Consider the following 24020-nt stretch of genomic DNA (forward strand, 5'->3'; position numbering starts at 1 on the left):
ATGTGTCTAAACATAATGACTTGCACCCACTTTATTGCACATTAGAGCCATTTTCCAATGCTGCAAGTATCTCCTTGCTCCAGAATTTTTTTTCAATCATTTACTGATGTAAACAAAACATGAATGCACCTTCTGTGCAATTTAACCACGTGGGGACAAATTAGCATCCACATCGCCAACAGTAATTCCAGAGCATCCCCTCACCCTGCAGAATGCCTCAATAAAGCTAAATAGGCAGTAACATTGTATATAAGAAGCCTAATCTGGACCCCGCCACATTGCATTGCACTCCTGTGGTTTTTAGACCTTTTTTTGGTGGGGGACCTAAACCAACAAACAAACAGTTGTCTATTAAACAATAACTAATACAAGCAGTTAAAATACTTTAAATGTCAATTAGAGTACACCACAGGAAATATAAGAAATGAAAGAATAACTCACCATTGTGCTCTGAGGCCTTTTTCGGAATGTCACACAAGCTAATGGGCCTACTCAGATAAATACCTCATATTGTTCTGCTGTGCACTGAACACATCTCTAATTGATGTATTTAATTGATCACCTATTGCTGGGTCTCTAGCCCAATGTATATTCCTTAATAGGGATCAAGCTGCTCGTCCTAATCAGCCCTTTAGCTAAGGATATTTTTGCATTCACTTACCCTTGCTAAGGTTTAAGTTTGTGCGCTGTTTGTACAACCACGTACAGTGGCACTTAGTATATTCAGTATCTATCTATCTGCCCATCTATCTATCTATCTATCTATCTATCTATCTATCTATCTATCTATCTATCTATCTGGTGAATTACATATCTAGGTGTCTGTGTTTGAATTAGGAGTACATTCTCAAATTGCCATGTGTTTCTACGAATTTTGTATTAGCAAAGCATAACAAATATGGGGAAATATTGTAAATTATATCATGATGTTTAAGTCTGGAGTTTTCATTCGCTACTTAAAAGTATTGCTGCAGGACACAAAAAGAAAAGACCCAGTGTGCAGGGACTTTATAGAAGCCTAACAGTAGAGGAACTTTCCCATGCTTGTGTTCTTTAATGTATCCAGTACAGTGTCGCGTGTGAATAAGAGAACAGTGGGAGTCTGAGTATGAACTCAGGGACAGCAGAGGGTGCTGTGTTTCTTTCACTGAATCAAACATTCCGCTGTAAACAGTCAGGCCAATCACATTTGTATGTATGCAGATTTTCATTATTATTGTTCTTATCTTTCATTTATAAAGAGCTGACACATTACACAGTGCTTTATGAAGATTGTTCATCAGTCACATCACTCCCTGCCCCAGCAGAGCTTAGGCTCTTAAATCTTTATTCAGTAGCGTCACTAGAGGGGGACGGGCCCTGGTGCGTGCCGCGCCGCCGGGCCCGTCCCCCTCCGTTCGGCCGATTTTGGCCGCATTTGACAGTGGCGGGTGAGCTGCCGGGGGCCCTGAGGGGGTGCGGGCCCTGGCCCGCTCGCACCCCCTGCTCCCCCGGTAGTTCCGCCACTGTCTTTATTACAGTCACAAAGGCATTAGGGTCAGTTTCATCTGGTGAATCTTACATATTATGTATGCTATGTATGTATATTGTGGTAGGAACATGATCGTTTGTATTTTAGAGCAAAAACCAGAGGTCTCCTCAAGCGCAGCAACTGTGTCCACTTCCCTTGAGCTCCAAGCCGCAGCTACTTTATTTAGCAAAAGGACAGCATCCCACAGCCACCTTACTGCACGTAGATGCTTGAGACTGCACTAGCTATAAGGGAATAATCTCTAACTCAGGCACACAGTGTACTGCCTCTGTATATACTATTAAAGAACTGACAGTATGTTGCTACATGGATCTTCAACCTGAATGTATTTAACAGTTAAATCACTGGATTAGTGAACATTGGTGTACTTGAATGTAGTCAAACTCATTTGTGCATACCTCCCAACATTTTGGAAACAGAAAGAGGGACAAAAAGATTTGCGCGGTGACATATTTGACCTCGCCAAACCTCCTATTTACCAAAATTTTACAAAATTTGGTAGGTTATGAAAGTTTGAACACATTTCTATGGTTTTTATATGTTATTACAGTTTTGCTAATGAAGGTGAATTGCCCTTTAAGCTGTGAGTCTTCCTTGTTATCTTATCTAAAACTGTTACAAAAGTATCTTAAGTATATATTCTGGACTCTCTGCCAAGAGACAATTAAGTTAGAACTCTGTATCTTTTTCTGGCTGTTCAATGCAGCAGATCAAAGACAAACTCGAGAAATGTCAGTACAAATCCGGGACTGCGGTTCAGCTGTCAAAAGCGGGACTGTCCCGCTCAGTTGGGAGGTATGTTTGTGTAATATGAATGTGTTTTGCTATATTTAAAAAACTGCTTATGTACACCTTCATATGACAGGAACTAATGCATCAGAGCTGTTTCTCTTCTCATCTCCTGTTACACAGATGACAAGCATTGAGTTTCCCCTCCTGCGACTTGAGAAATACTGCTTGCAATATCATGGGAGGAATATATAGGTTGCAAATATCAAATAATATTGCTAGTAATTTCTGATTTAAAAAAAAAAAACCACTAAAAAACACAAATAAAAAATGAAAAACAATTGTAAATTTTCTCAGAATATCACTCTCTACATCATTCTAAAAGTTAAATCAAAGGTGAGCAACCCCTTTAAATAAATTATAAATTACTTGTACCATATGGAATATTGTTGGGGTGACTGCTTTTCAGCTAGCTGCTGTTGTACCGCCTATATAAGGTATGCTAGGAACTGTAAATGACGGCTGCAGGGTGGACATTACTGTTAGAGTATTGACACCCCCTTGGAAATATTTTGTGAGCCAACATGTAATCGTAATATCATAATGAATACATTCTTCTCTCTTCTTTTACAGTGAACAGAGTATCTGCCAAGCGCGAGCTTCCGTTATGATCTATGATGACACCAGTAAAAAATGGGTGCCAATCAAGCCAGGCCAACAGGGGTTCAGCAGGATTAATATATATCACAACACTGCCAATAATACCTTTAGAGTAGTCGGTGTTAAACTTCAGGATCAACAAGTAAGTACCTGTAGATTTTCTAAATACTTTCTCTGCAGGATAACTACTTTATGCTATGCGAGGGATATCTTCATTTCTATTCTTCATTATCAATATATGCAAGTGAGGCACACCAAAAAATGAATACAAAACAGGGGGGGTTGTGGGTGCACACCTGGGGCCAATTTCAAAATATCTAAAGCCCTGTCTAAGTAATTCAAGTAAATATGCAAGTGCATGTAATTTTAAAAACAGGGTTTTTTGTTACAAAGTTATGATCATAAAATTGATAAGCCACCATACCACGTCGAGGTTTGCTGTGCACCCACAACCCCCTTTTTTACACCAACAAATGGACATGTTGGGCGTAGAGCATCAGTTTTACATATATCAGAGAATCAGCATAAACAATGCACAATTAATAAATGTTGAAATAGAAAGCCCTCTCCTCTACTACGGAGGCAAATAACTGAATTCAATAATATCAATAGCACCAGCAGTGACTGGGTATCTAGTCTTGGCCTATTACAGTATGCTGTGCAGAGTTACAGTAAATATACTACATAAATATCTAGGTTTCACACTGGTACTCCTTAAATGGTGCAATCATTCTAAAAATCAAATCTGCCATTTATCCTGTCTATAAATATTCTTTTAATTGGCCAAAAAGTAAATTAATAAAACTGAGATAATTTTGAAAGCCCCTCTCCTTTATGCATTATAATATAGTTGTCACAAGAAATAATCCTTGAGGTAAGAGCAGCAGATATGTCATATGAAAATCTAGATGCAACTGAGACAGTTCTAATATCAAACTATTCCCTGTTTTAAAGGGGAACTCCACAAGAACATAACTTGTAAGCATAATTTCAAGCAACTTTGCAATATACATCAACTAAAAACTATGCACACTTTTCATGATTTTTAATGGTTTGGAACAGTTCCCTAAGCCTAGCCCCCTGCTATTCTGCTGATCTGTCTGACTACTTTGCTGAGCTGGCTGACTACTGTTACTTTGTATCAGCAACCATCTGTCCTTAGCCTGCATCCTCCAAATCCCACAATTCCCTGCATGTGTGATTTCAATAAGGAAAGGAACATCACAGTGCAATGCATTGTGGGTTATGTAGTTCCTGCATGCTGTCTGTAAGCTGTGGAAAAGTTGTTACAATTTGTAACATCAGTGTTTAGTCCCTCCTTCCCTGCCAGGATTTCAAATGATGCAGAAAGAGAAGAACTGTTAAACAGCTGAATTTCAGCATAGAAAATGGCATTTATTCATACTTTTTGATAAAACAGATAACTGTGATGGGTATATTAGGGGTTTCTGTGTTATGTGGGCCTCTTTATCAAATTTTGGTTTTTGGAGTTTGAAGTTCGGTGGCTAATTTTAATACTGTATTACTCTACTGTATTACTCTATGTTCTCTAACAATATCAATAAAGGGAAACAAATCATTTTACAGTATAAACATTTGCCTCAAAGGTTTTATAAGAAGTGCAGTGTAGACTCATTGGGGTTATGTAATAAAGGTACTTAATTTGCCATAGTGCAGTAACCCATAGCAACCAATCAGCCAGTAGCATTTACTGGTCACCTGTATAAAAGCTAACATCTTATTGGTTGCTATGGGTTGCTGCTACTGGGCAAACTTAGTGCCTTTTATTACATATAGGGGATTAAGTTCTGTTATCAGATAGGAACAATGACATTACCATATCATTTAATGAACCCTAATATCACTTGAATTTAAAGAAAACAAAATCTCCAGTAATGGTTATTATTTTGCCATAGTTCAAAAAAGAAGTAAGTAGCAATAAAAGGTCAGCATTAGGCCAGTCATTCTTATAAGCAAACCGTTTGTAGAAAATGAGCAGGCACTTAGAGCCTATGATTAAGTATCCTGTTGATACGAAACGCATTAGGCTGTGTCCTAGTGCTCTTCAATAAATAAATACTTTTTAACTGAAAAAGTCTGCTTGGAAGATTGGTTCCCTCAGCTGAAAGTTCAGGTTGGTGCACCTGGACCTCTTCCTTAAACTGGTGAGTGTGTAGGGAAGTGTTATTTGCTCTTTCCCTAACTGCATAACCCTGTGACTTTAAATCTGGAGCCACCAAATACATGGCTGCTGCTTGCACTGCAGTGAGACAGTTTTCAGCCACAGCCTGGCCAATGTGTCCCTGCTGATTTATTTGAGTAGGAAGCTAAGGATTTCACCTATAGAACATTTACCCATATAGGGAATCCCATAGTCAGAGCACAGGGAGCACATCATAGTGACTGGAACTAGTGCAGCTGCCTGAATTATTGCTAGGGAAGTAATCCCTGTAGGATAGATAGGCCTTCAGCCCTGTAGTGAGTTGCCAGCGTGCACACCGGATCTGGACTGTGGATTTCCCATCAGCCTCCGTGGCACGTGCAGTGGATCTCCTCAGGAATTCAGGAAGTCTTTTCCTACACCAGCATTCCAAGCTCAGTGTGGATGCAGGGAAGCAGTCTGGCAGCTTTAAGGTTGGGGCTGACGAGCAGATTCGGGGAGATTTAGTCGCCTGGTGGAATTTGAACCTCTGTGAGTGTATTAGCGCAGGTGACTCTTCATTCAAGCATTGGGAAGGCAGACGGAAGGGGAGATTGTTGCCACGCAGAAGAGGCGCTTAGTCGCCAGGCGACTAAATCTCCCCGAATCTGCTTGTCTGCCCCAACCCTAAAGCTGCCAGACTGCTTCCCTGCATCTGCTCTGCCTCACAGGATCTCTTTCTTCTTTCACTGAGACTTGGTGAGAGCTTTACATTAGACAAATACAAGAGTCCTCTGCGCTCAACCCATTATCAATATATTTAAGACAGAAACATTTTGTGCATACTGCTACTGAAAAATGCCTTACCCTTTAAACAAAACAGGGATTGTTTGTCCATACTGTATATTGCAATATATTTAAGCTGGCCAACTACGTCAAAGTCATCCCATATCTGGCCAGTCCTACACTCAATTTTCATCTGATTTTTACTTTACATCTGACCTTTACTTTTCACACCCCGGGGTGCATCAATCTGGTGTTGCAACACATACCTCTGATATTACTACTTTGCTATATCCTGCAGACCCCAAGTGTGCACACTCACCATTCTTAAAGTGACAGTGGATATTAACATACAAAGGGTGATATTGTCTAATATTCATTGTATTATTGTTATTTCACTTATTGCATTGCATATATTGCATTTCTAATATTACATATAACTGCATATCTGCCTATTGTGTGGTTTATTGTCTGCTACAATTGGTACCAAAATCACTGCTATTGCAGTTCCCAGGTAGTTGTATGCCACCAATATCTGGCTTTAGCCCTGGCTGGAGGCACTTAACTTATCCAAACCCTGCAAATCTCCCACTTAGCAGAGGCTTGGGATCTATACTGTTAGCGCCACAGTGTGGCCCTGGATATTTTTGCCAAGAAAGGGTTACAAGTGTTTTTCACTTTTGAGACCTGGAAAGATTTACTGCTTCTACCCATCGGTGTTTATGATTCTATTCTTATAAGTAAACCTAAATACAGAAATAATACAGCAAACCATGGAGCAATTTGTTTCTTTCTATATTTTAATAGTGAGTGAAAATGGACAGATAAGGGAGTAGTTGATCTTGAAAGGGTTATGATTTGAGGTGCCTGCATTTCCCCAATAAATACACTTGAAATATGGGACATTATTTGAACTGTTCCACATGTTCCTGGCTAGGTTCTATGGAGAAGTGATTCACCTGTTACCTTACATCCATTTATAACTATTGGCCATTTATCATATTGAGTAATACAAGATCACTTGTGTGTGAGATTGCAGCTCCCTGTATTGATTAATACAAATGTTTAAATAACTGATTCCTCTAAATATGCACTGCAAAACTGATAGCTGATTTGTTGTTAAGGGCACATACTTACACCTAGTTTGACTTTAATTATAGTACCAACTACAGAACACTTAACAGGAAAATAAAATAAAATCCTACTTATAAATGGGTTATAAATATGTTTTGTTTTTACAAGAAGCTGTTCTTCAGTGTTAAGTAAAAAAAAAAACCCTTCTCTTTACAGGTAGTTATTAATTATTCTCTTGTGAAAGGTCTGAAATACAATCAGGCCACGCCAACCTTCCACCAATGGAGGGATGCCCGGCAGGTGTACGGTCTGAACTTTGCAAGCAAAGAAGAAGCCACCACTTTCTCCAATGCAATGCTGTTTGCTCTCAATATCATGAACTCGCAAGATGGAGGTAATGATGCGTTAGTTTAACACTAATAAGATGAAATGTTCAAATAATGACAGTAAATACAATGATGTACATTGGCATTTCTAAAGAGAATCTTTGATTACATAGCTAATATCTAGATATAATCTCATCCAAAAAGGTTAGGAAATCCTGCTGCACATACAGGTATGGGATCAGTTCTCCAGAAACCCGTTATCCAGAAAACTCAAAATTAGAGGAAGGTCATCTCCCATAGACTCCATTTTAATTAAATCAAATGTTTAAAAATCATTTCCTTATTTTTAATAGAATAGTACCCTGTACTTGATTCCAACTAAGCTATAATGATTCCTTATTAGAGGCAACAAAATCCTATTGGGTTTAATTCATGTTTGAATTCATTTTTAGCAGACTTAAGGTACGGAGATCCAAATTATGGAAATACTTCTTGAGCATTCTGGGTAACAGGTCCCATACCTGTAATAGGAAATGCCAATCTGTGTCAGATTAGGACAGCAAGACGGATAAAAAAAGGATAATTGTAAAAGAAGACAATTGACAATGGCTGCCTGCATACCATGGCTATAAAGATCATGACATACAGCAGAACATCCTTTTGAACAATGTTTTATAAACTTTATATAGTGTATAGTTTTAATGGTGGTTTTGTGCTATTTGCTTGGTCTAATATACACTGTATAGTAGCGCATAGTAATTTGTATGCGCAGAACATTTCTCTTCAGGATACTTACATAGAGTTTACCAGGATATGGCAACCCCATTTCAGACAAATCTAAATGGGTGCAAGCATTAGGATCATCCACTTGGGTGCAAAATGAATTTGTTAAGACAAGTTGTATGTATACACTGTGCAAAATGCACTTTAGTGTGGGCTTAGGCTGAGAAAGCTTTACTGTGCAACACATCATAGAACAGAACACAACGAAAGAGTGGCCACGATATGGACCTGTGAGTTTTCTCTCTCACATCATAGAACAGAACACATTCTGCCAAACTCACACATTAATCTGTTTTTTGCTTATTGATTTGCATAATGAAAGAGCATGTAATTATATGGGTTGTCAGTTTTCCTCCAGCATAGGCTTAAATTCCCACAATGCATTGAGAGTTCTTTGAGACAATAACAGAAGTGTGCCAGGCATTGTGGGAAAGGACACCTTAGCCAGAAGACAGCTTTCTACCACTGATTTGTTTCCATAATCAGGCAAGTTGTGAATAGAAGAGCAAAGCATACAGATAGTGCTTTTAATAGCCACTAAATAACAAAGTTGGCATTATTTTAATTTTTTTTAAAGTAAGTATTCCTAGTTTTTTAGTAAAGTTTGCCATCCATGCCACTAGCCATCGAGTGCCGTTGTGTTGACTGGGCTTTGGGTTACCAATGGCAGCTATGAGCTGAGTTCCATGTGAGTATTAGCTAGTCTGGATTGTTATAATGACAAGCTGCACTGATTTCTTTCTTTAGAAGAGATTAAAATCTCATTTCACATATGTCCCTCTGCACATGGCCCTGAGTTTCACACAGGACCTCTTAACCCTACTCTATTTCACACTGACAAGTGACATGTGATGCTTCTTATAGGGAGGCAAGGTCTGATCTGGAAGACCCATCTCCAGTTTCAGTGTCCCCAGTCTGCTACAATCTAATACATATATGGTGTACTGGGGCTGCTGTTAGCTTTTCTTGTCACCACTCCGTGATTGGAGGGCTTTCAGTCCAAAATATCCCAAGCAGTTTTGGGTTGGTGAATCTTGGCTTGATTTCAACTGAATTTATTTTCCCTTGCTGTGCTCATGGGATTTCCTCATTTGTGTTCAACACTAATTCGGACCCAGCGTGTTGGTATACTTTTGCCTGATGTGTCATTTGGATACACTCTCCTTTCTGTCCTATGCGGGAAATAATCTGAAGGATTTGCTAATCTGCCCATTTTCATGGTGGAATTTGCCAGATAATCTGGTTCCTTTAAGATGCCAGTCCGTCGGGCTCGACAAGGTCATCTTAAACGAGTCAGCTGGGCAACTATCGACCTGATGTGTAAGTATAAGGCTTTTCTTATAAGCCCTTTTTTCAGTAACCCCCTACCTCATTAATAACAAATTGCAAGTATCATAATGCATAGTGATATAATGGCTGTGTTATTCTGCACTGTATTATGTGTCTTCCCAGCTACTGAAGGGGGGTTACATTCCATCCTAAAATTACTTGCACCCCTTGCATTACCAGCATGGGTATTTAGAGGGAGTAGTATGGTGTACTAATACTGGTAGACCCTGCCAGTCCAGCACCAACAAATTAATCACATTCAGAATTGCCTTGGCATATATATTGCTGCTGTATACAACTCCCATCATTCTCAGCCAGCTGTAAACTACACATGGTAAAATGCACAATAGTCTGTGCTAGCACTGTTATCACTGGTTTGTGATTATGGCTAATACTGCCTTCAGATATTCTGTTTGCATTCATTCCAACTGCTAGCATATCAGACTGGATCCTAGGACGTCCACTGAACTACAATTTCATAGTTGGTTGAAAAATGGCAAGTTTAACCTCTTACACAAGAAAATCCAACCTAGTTCTGCTTTATCCAAATGAAGGCACATTTGTCGAAATCAGTGTGAAATATAGTTGTAAAATGTAGCCAGTTTTCCTCTTTGGAACCTTTAATAATGGGGCCACAATTAACAGGAGGCCTAATAGATGTATGCCTATATAAATATATTTGCTTAAATATGTGGAATATACAAATATAATTGTTGTGTATCAGGGAATAAAGATTTAGGGGCAGATTTATCAAAGCGCAAGATTTGAGCACATCACATAGAAACTCCTGTGGGGTTTTTAGAAGTGTATTTATCAACGGGTGAAAGTTAGAGATCATCTTTTGATAAATACACTTCTAAAAATCCCATAGGAATTAATAGAAAATGGGTGGTCTGTGGTGGAAGGGTGGTAGTCTGTGGTGTCTAATCTCACACTTTGATAAATCTACCCCTAAATAATTTTTGCCCAGTTACAATATGGTGGCTATCATTCATGTAAATTTAGTTTTATAACAATTTGCCATAGTGTTAGTGAAAACTGGGTGTTTTGTTGATGATCAATGGCCTTTCCGTGTTTTTGTACATTATGGGGCAGATTTATGAAAGGTCGAGGTGAATTTTCGAATTCAAAAAATTAGAATTTCGAGCTATGTTTTGTGTACTTCAACTAGGGAATAGTCCAAATTTGATTTGAATTTGAAAAAAATTTGAAAATTCGAATATTGAAATTGATCATGTACTGTCTCTTTAAAATTTTGACTTTGACCATTCGCCAACTAAAACCTGCCGAATTGCTGTTTTAACTTATGGGGACCTCCTAGAATCAATTTGGAATCAATTGGTGGACTTTGAAAAATCAGTTACAAGTTATTTTTGGGAAATTCGTTATTACTTCAATTCGTACGATTCTAATTCGGTCGAATACGGACCTATTCAATCGAAAACGGACCTATTTGGCCAAAAAAAACTTCAACTTAATTTTCGTTGGTCTTTTTGAATTTTGAAGTTTTTCTAATTCGAAATTCGACCCTTGATAAATATGCCCCTATGTATCTAATAGGAGCAGTGTTCTATCCCCAATCACAAGCACTTGTCGGCAGAAGAGGCAGACCTTGATCAACGGGGCCCACTGGGTTTTTTTCCCATTGGCCCAGTACAAACCAGAATAGTAGTAACCCAACCAAACATGCTTTCACCAGCAATTTCAGTGATGTTTCTCTGACATAAAAAGCTTATTTATCTCTGTTAGACAGTGGTGACAAACCAGAAGCAGTCCTCCAGTTTTTGGTAAACTACAACTCCCAGCTACCCTTCACAGTCTTTGCTTACTGCCGCATCTTTGTATGAGATCATCTGTAATAGCTGGAATATGTATAATATGTTCTTTAAAATCCAAATCTTGCGTGGCTCCAATTACAAAAAAGTTTGCAACTTAAGATGTGCTCAAAATACAATAATGTTAATTATATCGTTTTTTTGCCTCCTGTTACTTTGAATTTATGGTTCTGTGGAATGTCACTCATGTGCTTTGCACAGCAAAGGAGCCAGTGAAGTTTGCAGGGAAATGCCCAAAAAGAGGCTGTAGATGAAAGCAAAAAAGCCAGGCTCATGCAAAGGAATATCACTTGTGGTGTCAGGTGGTGACAATCTTATCCATGGCCACATGGCATCACCACTAATGAAACCCAGTAGCCCAAATGATCCTGAAACCTGCAATCTATTCTCCACAACAAATGTTATCTGTTTCCTAATTCTCTGTCCTCTGTAATCAAAATAGAGTTTATTTACTATGGGATGGGGTGCGTTTGGGCCCAACATTGTATCTATAAACTTATACGGAAAGCATTGCCCATTACCAAGGCAAATACAGTAGAGCCCAGGACTTAATATTCACTCTTAAACAGACTTAAACAGTAGATATTCTACTAAACAGAAAATATATTCACTGATGCTTAAAGAGTATGTAAAAGCAAAAAAAAAAATCCAATTTTTACTTTCTCCAATCTATCTCCAATTAAAAAAATGTGTATAATTTTTATAAGAAACATGACTGTATGCAGTGAAATTCCCCCCTTCGTTTTACTTGCTCTGACTGCTGTGGATCGGAAACTTCAGACGGTCCCTAACTGCTCTGCAGGGAAACAGAGCCCCCCACCTTACTTCCCAGAACTCAAGCAGCTTTGTTTGTTTCCCTGTACAGGAGCCAGTGACCGTGTAGAGATTTGTATCCGTAGGCCCAGTGCAGTCTGCATATTCTTATTATTAATCAGTCTTGCTGTAATAATAGAAATGATTTAACTTGTGCTGTTTTGATAATTTATGACGATCCCTAAGCTTAACCTCCCAACTGAAGCCCAGACCACACTGAGCATGTGCGTAGTCTTGGTCTTGCAAAGATGCTTAACAAAGTTACAAGATGATGACCCCTACGGCCAACTTTGAAAGCATAAATCATTTGTTTTATTAGGCTTCTGGTGCAGTAAGTTCATGTTTATGTGTCAGAAACAAAATACAACATTTCTAGCATTATTCTATTTTATTCCCCTTTAAAGGCAATATTCTACCTCATATACTATCTCTTAGTATAATGTAGAAAGTGATATTCCGAGACAATTTGAAATTGGTATTCATTTTTTTAATTAATGAGCTTTTTGTTCAGCAGCTCTTCACTTTGGAATTTCAGCAGCTAGGGTCAATTTACACTAGCAACCAGCCAGTGGTTGGAATGAGAGACTAGTGGGCCAATTTATTAATGTTTGTATTTTTTCAAACTTTCTAGAGCCAAAAATCTTGCATGTGAAGAATGGTTTTAAAACTGAAGATTTGCCATATTTTTCAATAGTAAAAACTGTAATGAAAAAGCTGCTGAGGTCTTGTAGAAGCCAATGGGATCTGTCCTTAAATTTATAATATTTAGTTACTTCAAGGTTTTTAGAATTTTTCAAATTTCTTTTTGCTTGTAAATGCATGAAAAATTCTGAGTAAACAAGGATTTTGAGGTTTTCATATTCTTATTCGGATTCGTTCCATGTTTTTATTCGTTTGTGCGTTTCATATTGGGATTTTTTAATAAATAAGTAGACATTCATGCTTTTTTATTTTGAGTTTAGTCATGGTTGAAAAAACCTAAATTTGAATTTTGATAAATAGACCTCCTTGTGTTTTTGAACTATTTAGATTGTTGATCAGCAACTCTTTAGTTTGCAATTCAGCAGCTATTTGGTTGTTGGGGTTCAGATGACCCTAGCAACCAGGTAGTGTTTTAGAGACTGGAAGATGTATAAACTCTTAAAGTAATAGTTTTCGGCTGATGGGGTTAGTGACTCCATTTGATAGCTGGAATCTCAATACGTACTTATGTGCTCCTTTACACACGCCCAGCCTTGCATTTGAATTAAAGAGATACTGACACCAGAAATTTAACCTTTTTTTTACATAAAATTGACTTTGCATGCTTATTAGAATTTTGCCATAAAGTATTTGCCCAATGCTTTTACATTACCTATCTGACTCCCTGTGATCGCCTATGAGAGGGCTGCCATATTTGTGCAGCAGGAGTCTATTGGCATTAGAAAGTTTAAGTGACAGGCTGAGATGGGACAGTCAGGTTGGCAAAACAATCAGGTTTAGGAACTTCAACTAACAATTACTTACAAAAACAAACCTCTCAGCAAAAAACAACCAGCATGACCTATAGGTAACTTTTAATGTACATTCATATTTTAAAAAGTAGTTTTTGGTGTCAGTATCACTTTAAGAAATGCTTTCAAGCATCATTTACCTAAAAAAATGTGTTTATCGAAAGGTCTTCATTCTCTGTGCAGAACTGTTGCAGCTTGTTCATATGCTTCAAGTTTGTTCATTCTAGTGGTTGATGAAGTCCCGTAAGGTTTTGGTAAAAGAATTTATAGCAATGTTCCTGCAGACAGAACCTTTAATGTAATTCCAATCAGCTTTATGTAAGTGCGCAGGTCAATGTGTGTTATAGTAGAAGAGGGTGCCAGTGATAGACTGGGAGACCTGGGAGAGGTCTTTCTGCATCAATTGCATGTAGTTTGGGGAAAGGATGGTGATCACTCTAGACTCAAGGTAGAGTCCTGCAGCGGGTTGGGTACCGGCGGGTTACCTGCAAAAACCTGTGGTACCCTGCGGGTTGCAGGTAGAAGTTTCAGGATCGGGTATAGACGCGGGTCAGCTGGTTGTGGGTCTTTTCAATAGCAAGTTTTACTCCTTTTTTCTGATCATGTCTACTTTTAATAATGTCACTTCCGGTTTACAATGACAGCACTTCCTGTTTCTTGATGGTCAGCGGGTCGCGGATCGGGTTGCGGATAAGGTACTTGCGTGTCGGCTAGCAGGTCCAATCAGGTAAGTATGCGGGTTGCAGGTCCAGGTTGCGGGTAGGGTTCAGGGTTTAACAAATTGGTTCCGCACAGGACTCTAACTCAAGTAGTAACATAACTCAGGGGTGGGTGAGCATCTGTGGCTGTTTCCAACCCTTAACTGAAGGGATTCTGCTGCCAAACATTGTTTATTGTGTGCTTGACATCCTTCTGTAACAAGACATATGTCATTATACCATTACAGTTGTAGAAGTTGCTGTAATATGTTGGTTTGCTTGTTTTCTGAAATTGTTATATGAATGACTATGAATAAAACAATATGTTACAAGCTGAGTTTAGTAAATGAAAACCATGCATACCCTGCAAAATATGTCCTTATAAGCACTGCATGGTGATGTCATCAGTTATTAACAACGCTTAGTGAGATCACTTTTGATACATGATCTGTGAATTACAGTTTCACAGATAATAGCTAGTATAGAAATAAGTTCCCTGACCTGTAGGAAATCAATTGGCCTTTGGCTACAGAGTTTCTGGGTGACTTCTAATGCCCTTATGTATTACAATATGTGCTACATTATTCACTAGACAATACTATATAAACAATACTATATAACATTTACTCTATGTTCAGTATATAGATACACCTAGATGTGATTATGTTGGAAATACTGCTTATGGGAGGAGGGAGACTGTTCTTGTGGATACAGTAAAGCGAGAATTTAACTGAAGCACATTTGTAGTTCTTTTATGGTCACTGCCAATACTGTAACAAGACAACATTCATTTCTACTGATTTTTGAAGTCTGTAAAATATACTGCTCCATTAATATGTGGAAGAACTGGTTTCATTCACTGTATCACTTGGAGTTAGAAGGAGCACTGGGAAAGGGTCTGATGGTTTGGAATGTCACATTTACAGGAACGTAATATTGGAAATTTAGTAGGTTTCAAGCAGCAATGATGAGCTGAGAGAATGTGCCGAGCCATAAAGCCCTATTTTTAAAAAGCTATTTTATTAACAATCAATTCTGCAGTTTCAGTAAAGGAATATCTTGGCTGGCATTTCCCAGAGCAGCGATGCTTTCACTCGTGCAATAAATACCCCTCTGGAGAGGAAACTATCTCTCCCGGGGGATTGATCAATGAGGGACATTGTTATTATAGGAGGAATTCTGAGATGGTTTGGAGTCCCGGTTTAAAGGCTTACGTTCCTAGCAACCAACACAAACCAGCTCCAAGGAGTTTTAATCTTATTTTTATTACGCACCACATTTCTAATCTGAGAATGACACTTTGGATGCTTCACGGTTTGCTCTAAATCTGGCAGGGCTAAAAGGGAAATTACAGACAGTGCTGTTTCCAATATTAGTCTGTTCACAGTTATTAGATGGCTCCAGTTATCCACCTGTAGTTGTGTCTGAATAAAGTCTCACTTGTTATTTGCCAGCTATGCACATGATATATGGGATGTCATGTATAATATTCAGCAGGGAGGGGACAGGCACATTACTGTATGTCAGCATCTTCCCAATTACAAGTGATGAAAAGTCAGAATAAATATTGCATACCTGGCAAGCAAGTTGCAGGATATTGTATAACATTAAAAATTAACTTAAGGTGAACCACCCTTTAAGTGTCATGCATCATTGCAGACAACAAATGATCATTATTGGGATGCACTGGAATGCCAAGGGCTGCCTTTAGAAATCATAGGCCCCATACACAAAATTGGTGGCCAGGGTACCCAGACAAAAAAAAAATATTGGCGCCCTCCCCACACAACTTTAAAAAAATCCATTAGTTGCCAAGGCTCTCCCCACACGTTAAAAGAAAACATTGGTGACCAGGGCCCCCTCAATACACGTTAAAGAAAATTCATTGGTGGTCAGGGACCCCCTACAAATTGGTGGTGAGGTATCCCATAAAATTTTGGTGGAAGTAGACCCCCACAGCCACAGGGGGACCCAGAAGAAGAAGGTGATGGGTGGTGGGCAGTGAATTTCCAGGTGGCTTGGGAGCACCCATGTGGGGGGGTGAATATTGTTACTTCGATGAGAAAATCTCATCTAATAATTTGCCAACATCTAGTGGAAAGCTTTCCCAGAAGAGTATCTGGTAGAGGCTGATTTAGCAGAAAAGGGGCAAATTCACTAATCTCCGAAAATTCGCCAGCGACGGCTTCGATCACAGTGCAACACTTCACCAGGCGTATATTCACCAGGACAACGCTAATTCACTGAAATCCAAAGTTGCATCCAGGGCGCCGAACGCTGGCGAAGTTGCGCTAGCGTTACTGCGCCAAGCAAAGCGAAGTTGCACTACCGTTGCCTAATTTGCATACTGTGGGAAGTTAAAGTTGAATGGACGTATATGTTGCAGCAAATGCATTACACTACACAAGCCCGGGAAACCTTAATAAAATAAAGTTGTTATATTGCCCTACACATGAGCCCAGTGTATAGTTTATGTGTCATATGTAAGGAAATGTAGGGGGGAAACCGGTTACCTCAAAAAAAAATTACGCTCTTTTTCAGCCTATCACCCTGAAAAAGGAAGAGACGCAAGCGTTTTTTTTGACAATTTTTTTTAGGAACGCTAATCTGCTAATAGAAGATTTGTCTTTTATGGATAATGTTAATTCCTGTATTTTCACTAATAATAATAATAATAATAATAATAGCCTTTGTCTGGAAATGATTATGTACATCTGAGCTCATTAAAGGTAGTTGTTGGTAATCCTATGGTGCTAGCAATACTGTGGTGTATGGACACAAATACTGGATTGCTGAGCTGCTGTACTAGAGAGCTGAAAGAGTTATTCAGCTTACTGGTTATAATTTACAGAGGTCAAATTTATATGCAGGTTTAGAAAGGCAGGGGTATTAATAGATAAAAATATATTTTAAAAAAGATTGATCACCAAGATGAGGATTTTCCAATAATGTGAAAACCAATACTAATACTGGAGTGTACCATATATTCCACTCACTCATATAGTAGGTATTGCTATTGATATATTTTCACATAAGGCAAGAAGGAAAAAAGTTGTCATCCAGCTAATGAGCCTTTTCATAAAGAAGTGACCCCTGACCCTGAGAGGAAGGACTGACCTTTAGCCAAGTGGAGTCAATATGCAGCTATAAATTACCTTCCCTGTCAAAATGCTGAAGGCAGAAGTGAGATTGGCTGAGACTAACAAGCAATATTAACAGTGCTTTCAGTATAAATACATTAAATACTTGTAACAAGAATTATAGACAATCTACTAACTTCACTTAAAACAGTATTTTTGTCTCAATGAAGGATTCATTTGTCCCCTTTTACTTCATCGTGATGCTGCACAACCTTCTAACTATATACAGAAATGGAACCAGTTGTTTCATGGAAACAAATAAGATATATAGTAGCACAGCATGGGGCTGTCATCAGAAACCAGACACAGGCCCACACCACAGTAAAAAGGCCACCCAGGCATGAGTGCTAAACAGTAAACACACTTTTGGCAAAGGAGCTTGCGGCCACATCAAGGTAGCCTCTCTAAGAAGGTTCTTTCTCTGACCTAAAGTGCACATAGTTTTAGAATTTTTCTGCATTTATAATGTACCAATAACATCCATTTGGTTTAATCCTTTTGACAGCTTAGGCATCCTTCAGTGGCTTTGGCTGCTACTTCAGTGACTCAGGGGGGCCTGGCTAATCCAGGAAGCGCAGCTCGGCCGGGCCCCCCTTATAACTTGAAAGCAACATCTGTCCCTCCTGTCACAACATTTAAACCCACGCTTAGCACAGAATCTGACTAGATTTACAGTATATTTGCAGAGCATTGAAACCAAACAATTACTTTTTCTGACCCCCATTTTCTTCCTGAGAAGTTCTCTACATATGAAGAGAGAATGACAGGAAGGCACAAGAATTAAGAGTCACCCAAATAAAAATACAACCTCGGGTAGGACTCTCACTCAGACAATGTGTATGTAAAGGACCAATACGTGGGATTGGTATCAGAAAATGAGAAAAACAAAGTAACTAAAATTGTCTCTTTGAAGACTTCAATGTATAGACTTGTGCTCATTGCAACACAATACCAGACCATACCCAATGGAGATTCTGGTCCCTGTGCTGAGACAGCCTTTCTCCCACCCTCATCCTCTGTGCTTACATTTTTTAGGTACATGCACACATGAATAAGCCATGATTGCTTAGGGCACAGCTAAACTGTGTTGTTCACCAGTGGCTCAGGCTCCAAAGGCATACAGACAGGTTAACTGGCCCTACTGTGCGTGAATGGGGATAGTCCAGTAGGGCAGGAACAGATGGGAATGATATATAATCTCTGGAAAATGCATAGAAATAGTGAAATAGGTGATACTGTATATTAAAAAGAGATCTAATGGCAAAAACAGAAAATTCAGTCTAACCTTATTACCTAATGACCACAATGTTGGAGAAATGACTTCAGCATTTACTGTCTCATTTGAGACAGTAAATGAGAGTGATATGAGAAAGGCAGTTTTATAATACGTAAACAAAAAAGGTGCAAAAACATGACTAAATTTCGTCTTTCCCTTATGGAATAAGGTTGACTCAGTTTAAAGCTCAGTTTGCACCTGCACTGCATTAAAAAATTGCAAGGGCTTGCTCTGCAGCTAAAAATCCTGTGTGCCAGTGAAAATCTTTTCTTTCAGTTTAACGCTGGCCATAAATCTTGTGCGATTCAGCTGAAACTGAATCCTAATTTGCATATACAAATTAGGGGTGGAAAGGGGAAAAAATTTACTTCCTTGTTTTGTTACAAAAAGTCATGCTATTTCTCTCCTCGCCCCTAATTTGCATATGCAAATTAGGATTCTGATTCTGTTCGGCTGGGTAGAAGAATTCGACCGAATCCTGCTGAAAAAGGCCGAATCCTGAATTCTGTGCATACCTGGAAAGATGAATATTTACAAAAGCAGTTACTGCTAGATGCCGCTTAAGGAGGTATTAGATGGAGAGATGTTGCATATACATTAGATGATTGGACAGTTTTCTGAGGTGGCAGAGATTCTGCTGCACAGTTATGGACTCATTCAGTCTCAAGGAGATTACAACACTCATTATTTTAGCATGATGGTTTATATAAACATCAATCTCACACAGAAGCCATCAGCAGCTGGTACAGCCTTTAGAGTTGTGAGACGCAGACATAACATTAGGAAACATATATGGAAAGGAAAAACCTAGACCCTTAATCATGGAAGGAGCACTGTCAGACTGATTTATTGCCCGAGTATGTATCTAGTCAAACAGGTTACTGAAAGAAACATCAGAAGACAGATGGTGAAGTTGAGTAATTAATATTTAATTTCCAAAAACGTGCTACCTTAATTGTTGTTACCTTATGTTCCCATAATGATCCCCCGATAACTGCTGAATTCTATAGACTGATCATGATGGTTGTACTGGACTTGGTGCTGAGATTAGACAAATGACTGTATGTATAAAATGATGGTCACTAAACAGCACCTGCCTTTATACTTTGTAGTCTTGGGGCTGGCAAACTGACTACAATGAAATATTTAAAGGGAAGTGCACTTCTCTGCTGGAGTTAGGGATTGATTACACTTTGTGTAACCTGGTACCCTGTGGGAGGGCAGGTAAGGGCTGGGAATGAATAGGCTGCATTGAGAATTGTTCAGAGCAAGGCCTTGTTATACTATGGTCAGCAGGGAGTGGGTCTTTCATTGTTTCTGCCTGTGCCACTGCGACTGTCTCATCCTGTGCAGAATGTCTTGTAGGTGATGGATGACGGCTTTCCAATTTCTATTGCTTAATCCTTTGCCTGACAGAGTGCAAGGTTGCCTTTTCCTGCCATATTTCTTGTTTATCATGCCTGTTGCTTGCATGCTGGATGGTATGTGTTTGTTTACATTTTATGCACGGGGGAGATATTGGAAGAAAAAACATAGCATTAGTAGACAACTGTATGGTAAGTTAAGGCAGAATATCTCTTGGCAATCTATAATAGAGGGTATTTGGGTTAAGTAATGCTTATTAACAAATTACTCTAACGATAAGCATAGAGTTAGCCTTTCCACTTTATCTGTACGTCTCATTATAAACTCTATAACTTGGATTGTTATCGCTACTATTAATCAGTGCAAACAGGTCACAGAGTGTGTCACTTGAAAGCACTGATGAAATTGGCTTTTTACTTCTTATGTATATGTGTATTCCAGCTGTAAATTAGCAGTGTAATTACAGATTCTTACAAAGCCAGATATGTTTCTGATATCTGTGAGAAAGCAAAGTGGGAACAGCTACTTACAGCATCCCAGAGCTGCTCCTTATTGTCCATTCAGGGTTGTATAGACATAATAGATTTAGGGGGTTATGTAATAAATGGCACTAAGTTTGCCCAGGAGTAGTAACCTATAGCAACAAATCAGCAGGTAGCATTTATTGGTCACCTGTTTTAAAGCAAGCATCTTATTGGTTGCTATGGGTTACTGCTCCTGGGCAAACTTAGTGCCTTTTATTACATATTACATATGTAATGTAATTCATGTTCATTACATTTGAAAAATGTGTGTGTAGATATATATATATATATATAGACACACACACACACACACACATATTCTCCAGAACAGACTTTTTAATAGCTCAAGTTTTTTGATACTTTAGTAACATACACAAGTAATTGATTTGCTGCTAGCAATTTAGTATGCAGTTGCAAAGTATCTTGTTTTTATCAGTGTAAATGTAATGGTCAGATTAGGATGTTATTTATCTATACAATAGGCATTCATGCATTGATCACATTTTATATGTTTTAATGTGTGAAGTCTAGGTAGTATTTGCCCTGGGGGTGGGGGAAGAGATGTCATCATTAATTAAGTAGTTGCTTTCCCGCCAACATGTGTATATATATGGCATTTTCATTAAGTACTTACCACTTTGAGAAAGGCCCTGGAGGGGGCCGTAACATTAGTCCTCTCTTTAAGAATACAATTTTTCATTTTTTAAGACCTGCGAGTGCGGATCTTACTCAATGGTATATGATATATATATATATATATATATATATATATATATATATATATATATATATATATATAGTGCACAAAAGAACCGCACACACAGGTCTTTGTAGTGAAGAAAATAGTTTGCTTTATTGCGACGTTTCGGCTCCTAAACTCGAGCCGTCATCAGGCTCGAGTTTAGGAGCCGAAACGTCGCAATAAAGCAAACTATTTTCTTCACTACAAAGACCTGTGTGTGCGGTTCTTTTGTGCACTACAGATGATTGTTTCTAACCAGCACCCAGGCATTACCTTTGTGTAACGAGTGCACCAGCTTCGGACTGTATATATATATATATATATATATAATATATATATACAGTATACACACACCCAGATATATGTGTGTGTGATTACATGTTCTCTTATGTTGATGACCTGGTCACTGTCTTTCAACACAATGACAGGGAGCACATTTTCATTACATTGCCAGTAGGTCAGGGTCAGGGTCTGACTTAATTCTCCATATGTACAGTAGTCATACCTAAAATGTCTGTTAAAGGAGAAGGAACGGCTTGGTGCACTTGGGGATGCCAAATGTTAGGCACCCCCAAGTGATTGTATTGACTTACCTGAAACCCCGGGCCGGTGCTCCTATCAGCAGAAAACTGCACTGGCCCGGGGTTATACCAGTGTGCACCACTGAGCGATCTTCTTCCGTCTTCCTCCTTCTTCACACGGCTGCGCAGTAGAACGAATAGCCAAACATTAATGAAAAAGTCGACTTTCGTTCAACTGCACATGCGTTTGCCCTGGAAATTTGAAGAAAGAAGAAGGATTGCTCCGTGGTGCTCACTGATATAACCCTGGGCCGGTGCAGTTTTCTGCTGATAGGAGCACTGGCCCGGGGTTTCAGGTAAGTCAATACAATCACTTGGGGTGCCTAACATTTGGCACCCCCCACGTGCACCAAGCCTTTCCTTCTACTTTAATAGAGTTGTGGGACATATTTTAATTTACTTTTACTTTAATTTTCTGTGTGCATAAGTGATGGTTCCTATACTAGCTGTCTAAATGTCACTAGGAGAGGAGGGCTCTTGTAATAATGTACTGGTAGAAATTTAACAAAATTTGATTAGGATTGTATTTTCTTCAGGTGTTTCACATTATGATTTATATTTGTTTGCCTGGGTTCTGTGCCGGTTAACCTGCATCCTCTATAAAAAGTAACTGTATGGCTTTCTAGGAACTGGTAGACAGGCACAAGTCATGCTTCCTCACTTTAAATTCAGTATATTACTGAAACCATATATATAATTGATATCTATACTGCTACTCACCAGATGTAAATAAACTACAACTCCCAGAATCCCACCAAGCGCCAAAGGATGTCAGTGGGCATTGAGAGTTGTAGTGTAACAACATTTGTAGTTGTTTTCCATGCCTGGTACTAGATGTTAGAGATAGTTATTAGTTATTGATTTATAGACAAATATGGGATGTATTGAGGTCTGACTGAAAATTGTCTTTAATTCCATTATTCCATTGCTCAATGTGTTGTAATTAATATACAGCATATTTCAGCTTCTAAATATTAGCTATCAGAGTTTTTAGTAGAATAACAGTCAGTGAAACATTAGAAGCTGTCAGTGTCCCTTGGAAAGTGTATTTGTGTTACACAAATACCATTATTCCCCTTAGGCATCTTCCCCCAGTGCAACCCTATGAATACAGTTTTTACAAAAAAAGCCTCAAGCAGATGGAGAATATCTCCTGTTCCATTGAGATACAGACCTTGTGTACTCTTCTACCAGCTGGTGTATGTATGGCATTAACTGTGTTGTTGTTTCCAGTTCTCTACTGAATTATATATCGGTAGCTTTACCATCCAGGTATGAAAAAGACAACTTAATGCTGGACAATGAGTTTCCCATAGTAAATCAACTGTGTCTGGCAACATTTTGGGGCAGATTTACATAGTGTCGATTATCAAGGGTAAATTAACCCTCAATATTCGACTGCCGAATGTAAATCATTCGACTTTGAATATCGAAGGATTTACCGCAAATAGTACGATCGAACGAAAAATCATTCAATTCGAAAGATTCTAATCCATCGATCGAACGATTTTTCTTCGACCTAAAAATTGTTACAAAGCCTTCCCCATAGGCTAACATGGCACTTCGGTAGGTTTTAGGTGGCGAAGAGGGGGTCGAAGTTTTTTTTAAAGAGACAGTACTTCGATTATCGAATGGTCGAATATTCAAACGATTTTTAGTTCGAATCGAAGTCGTAGTCGAAGGTGAAGTAGCCAAAAAAATCATTTGAAATTCGAAGTTTTTCTTTATTCTATTCCTTCACTCGAGCTAAGTAAATGGGCCCCTTTGTGTAGTTCAGTATATGTCATGCTATATAAAGTGTTTTTATGTGGTATATGGACTTCTTTATTAGAGAGAAAATGTACCAAGTTTATTATTAGTGTTTACCTCCCAACTGTCCAGTTTTTCACTGAACAGTCACAGTTTTGACAGCTCAGCCCGCAGTCCCGAGGTTGTTACTGAATGTCCCGAGTTTCTCTTTGATCTGCAGCACTGAACAGCTAGAAAAACATACACAGTTTCTGAAATGTAATTAAATAAGAGGCTTTTAGCAGAGAGCCCAGAATATTCGCACCTGCACTTAGATACATTTGTAACTATTTAACACAAGCAAAGATACAATTGTAACTATTTAAGTTAAGAAACTGGCTGAACTACCAGCAGTCTAAATGCTGAGCCATCTGCATATTTTGTAATATATTCTTCTTTTGTGGTTTAAC

General features: G+C 38.7%; 1 protein-coding gene across 8 annotated transcripts in view; it reads left to right on the forward strand.

Moving 5' to 3' along the window:
- Nucleotides 1-24020, forward strand: part of evl.L (Enah/Vasp-like L homeolog) — a 90059-nt gene that overhangs the window by 42425 nt on the left and 23614 nt on the right. For all 8 annotated transcript variants that reach the window (XM_018229163.2, XM_018229169.2, XM_018229171.2 and 5 more), the window contains 2 exon segments: nucleotides 2894-3062; nucleotides 7134-7311. In XM_018229163.2, the coding sequence (XP_018084652.1) occupies nucleotides 2894-3062; nucleotides 7134-7311 (347 nt within the window).

Source organism: Xenopus laevis, chromosome 8L, assembly GCF_017654675.1.
Source record: "Xenopus laevis strain J_2021 chromosome 8L, Xenopus_laevis_v10.1, whole genome shotgun sequence".
Classification (NCBI taxonomy): domain Eukaryota; kingdom Metazoa; phylum Chordata; class Amphibia; order Anura; family Pipidae; genus Xenopus; species Xenopus laevis.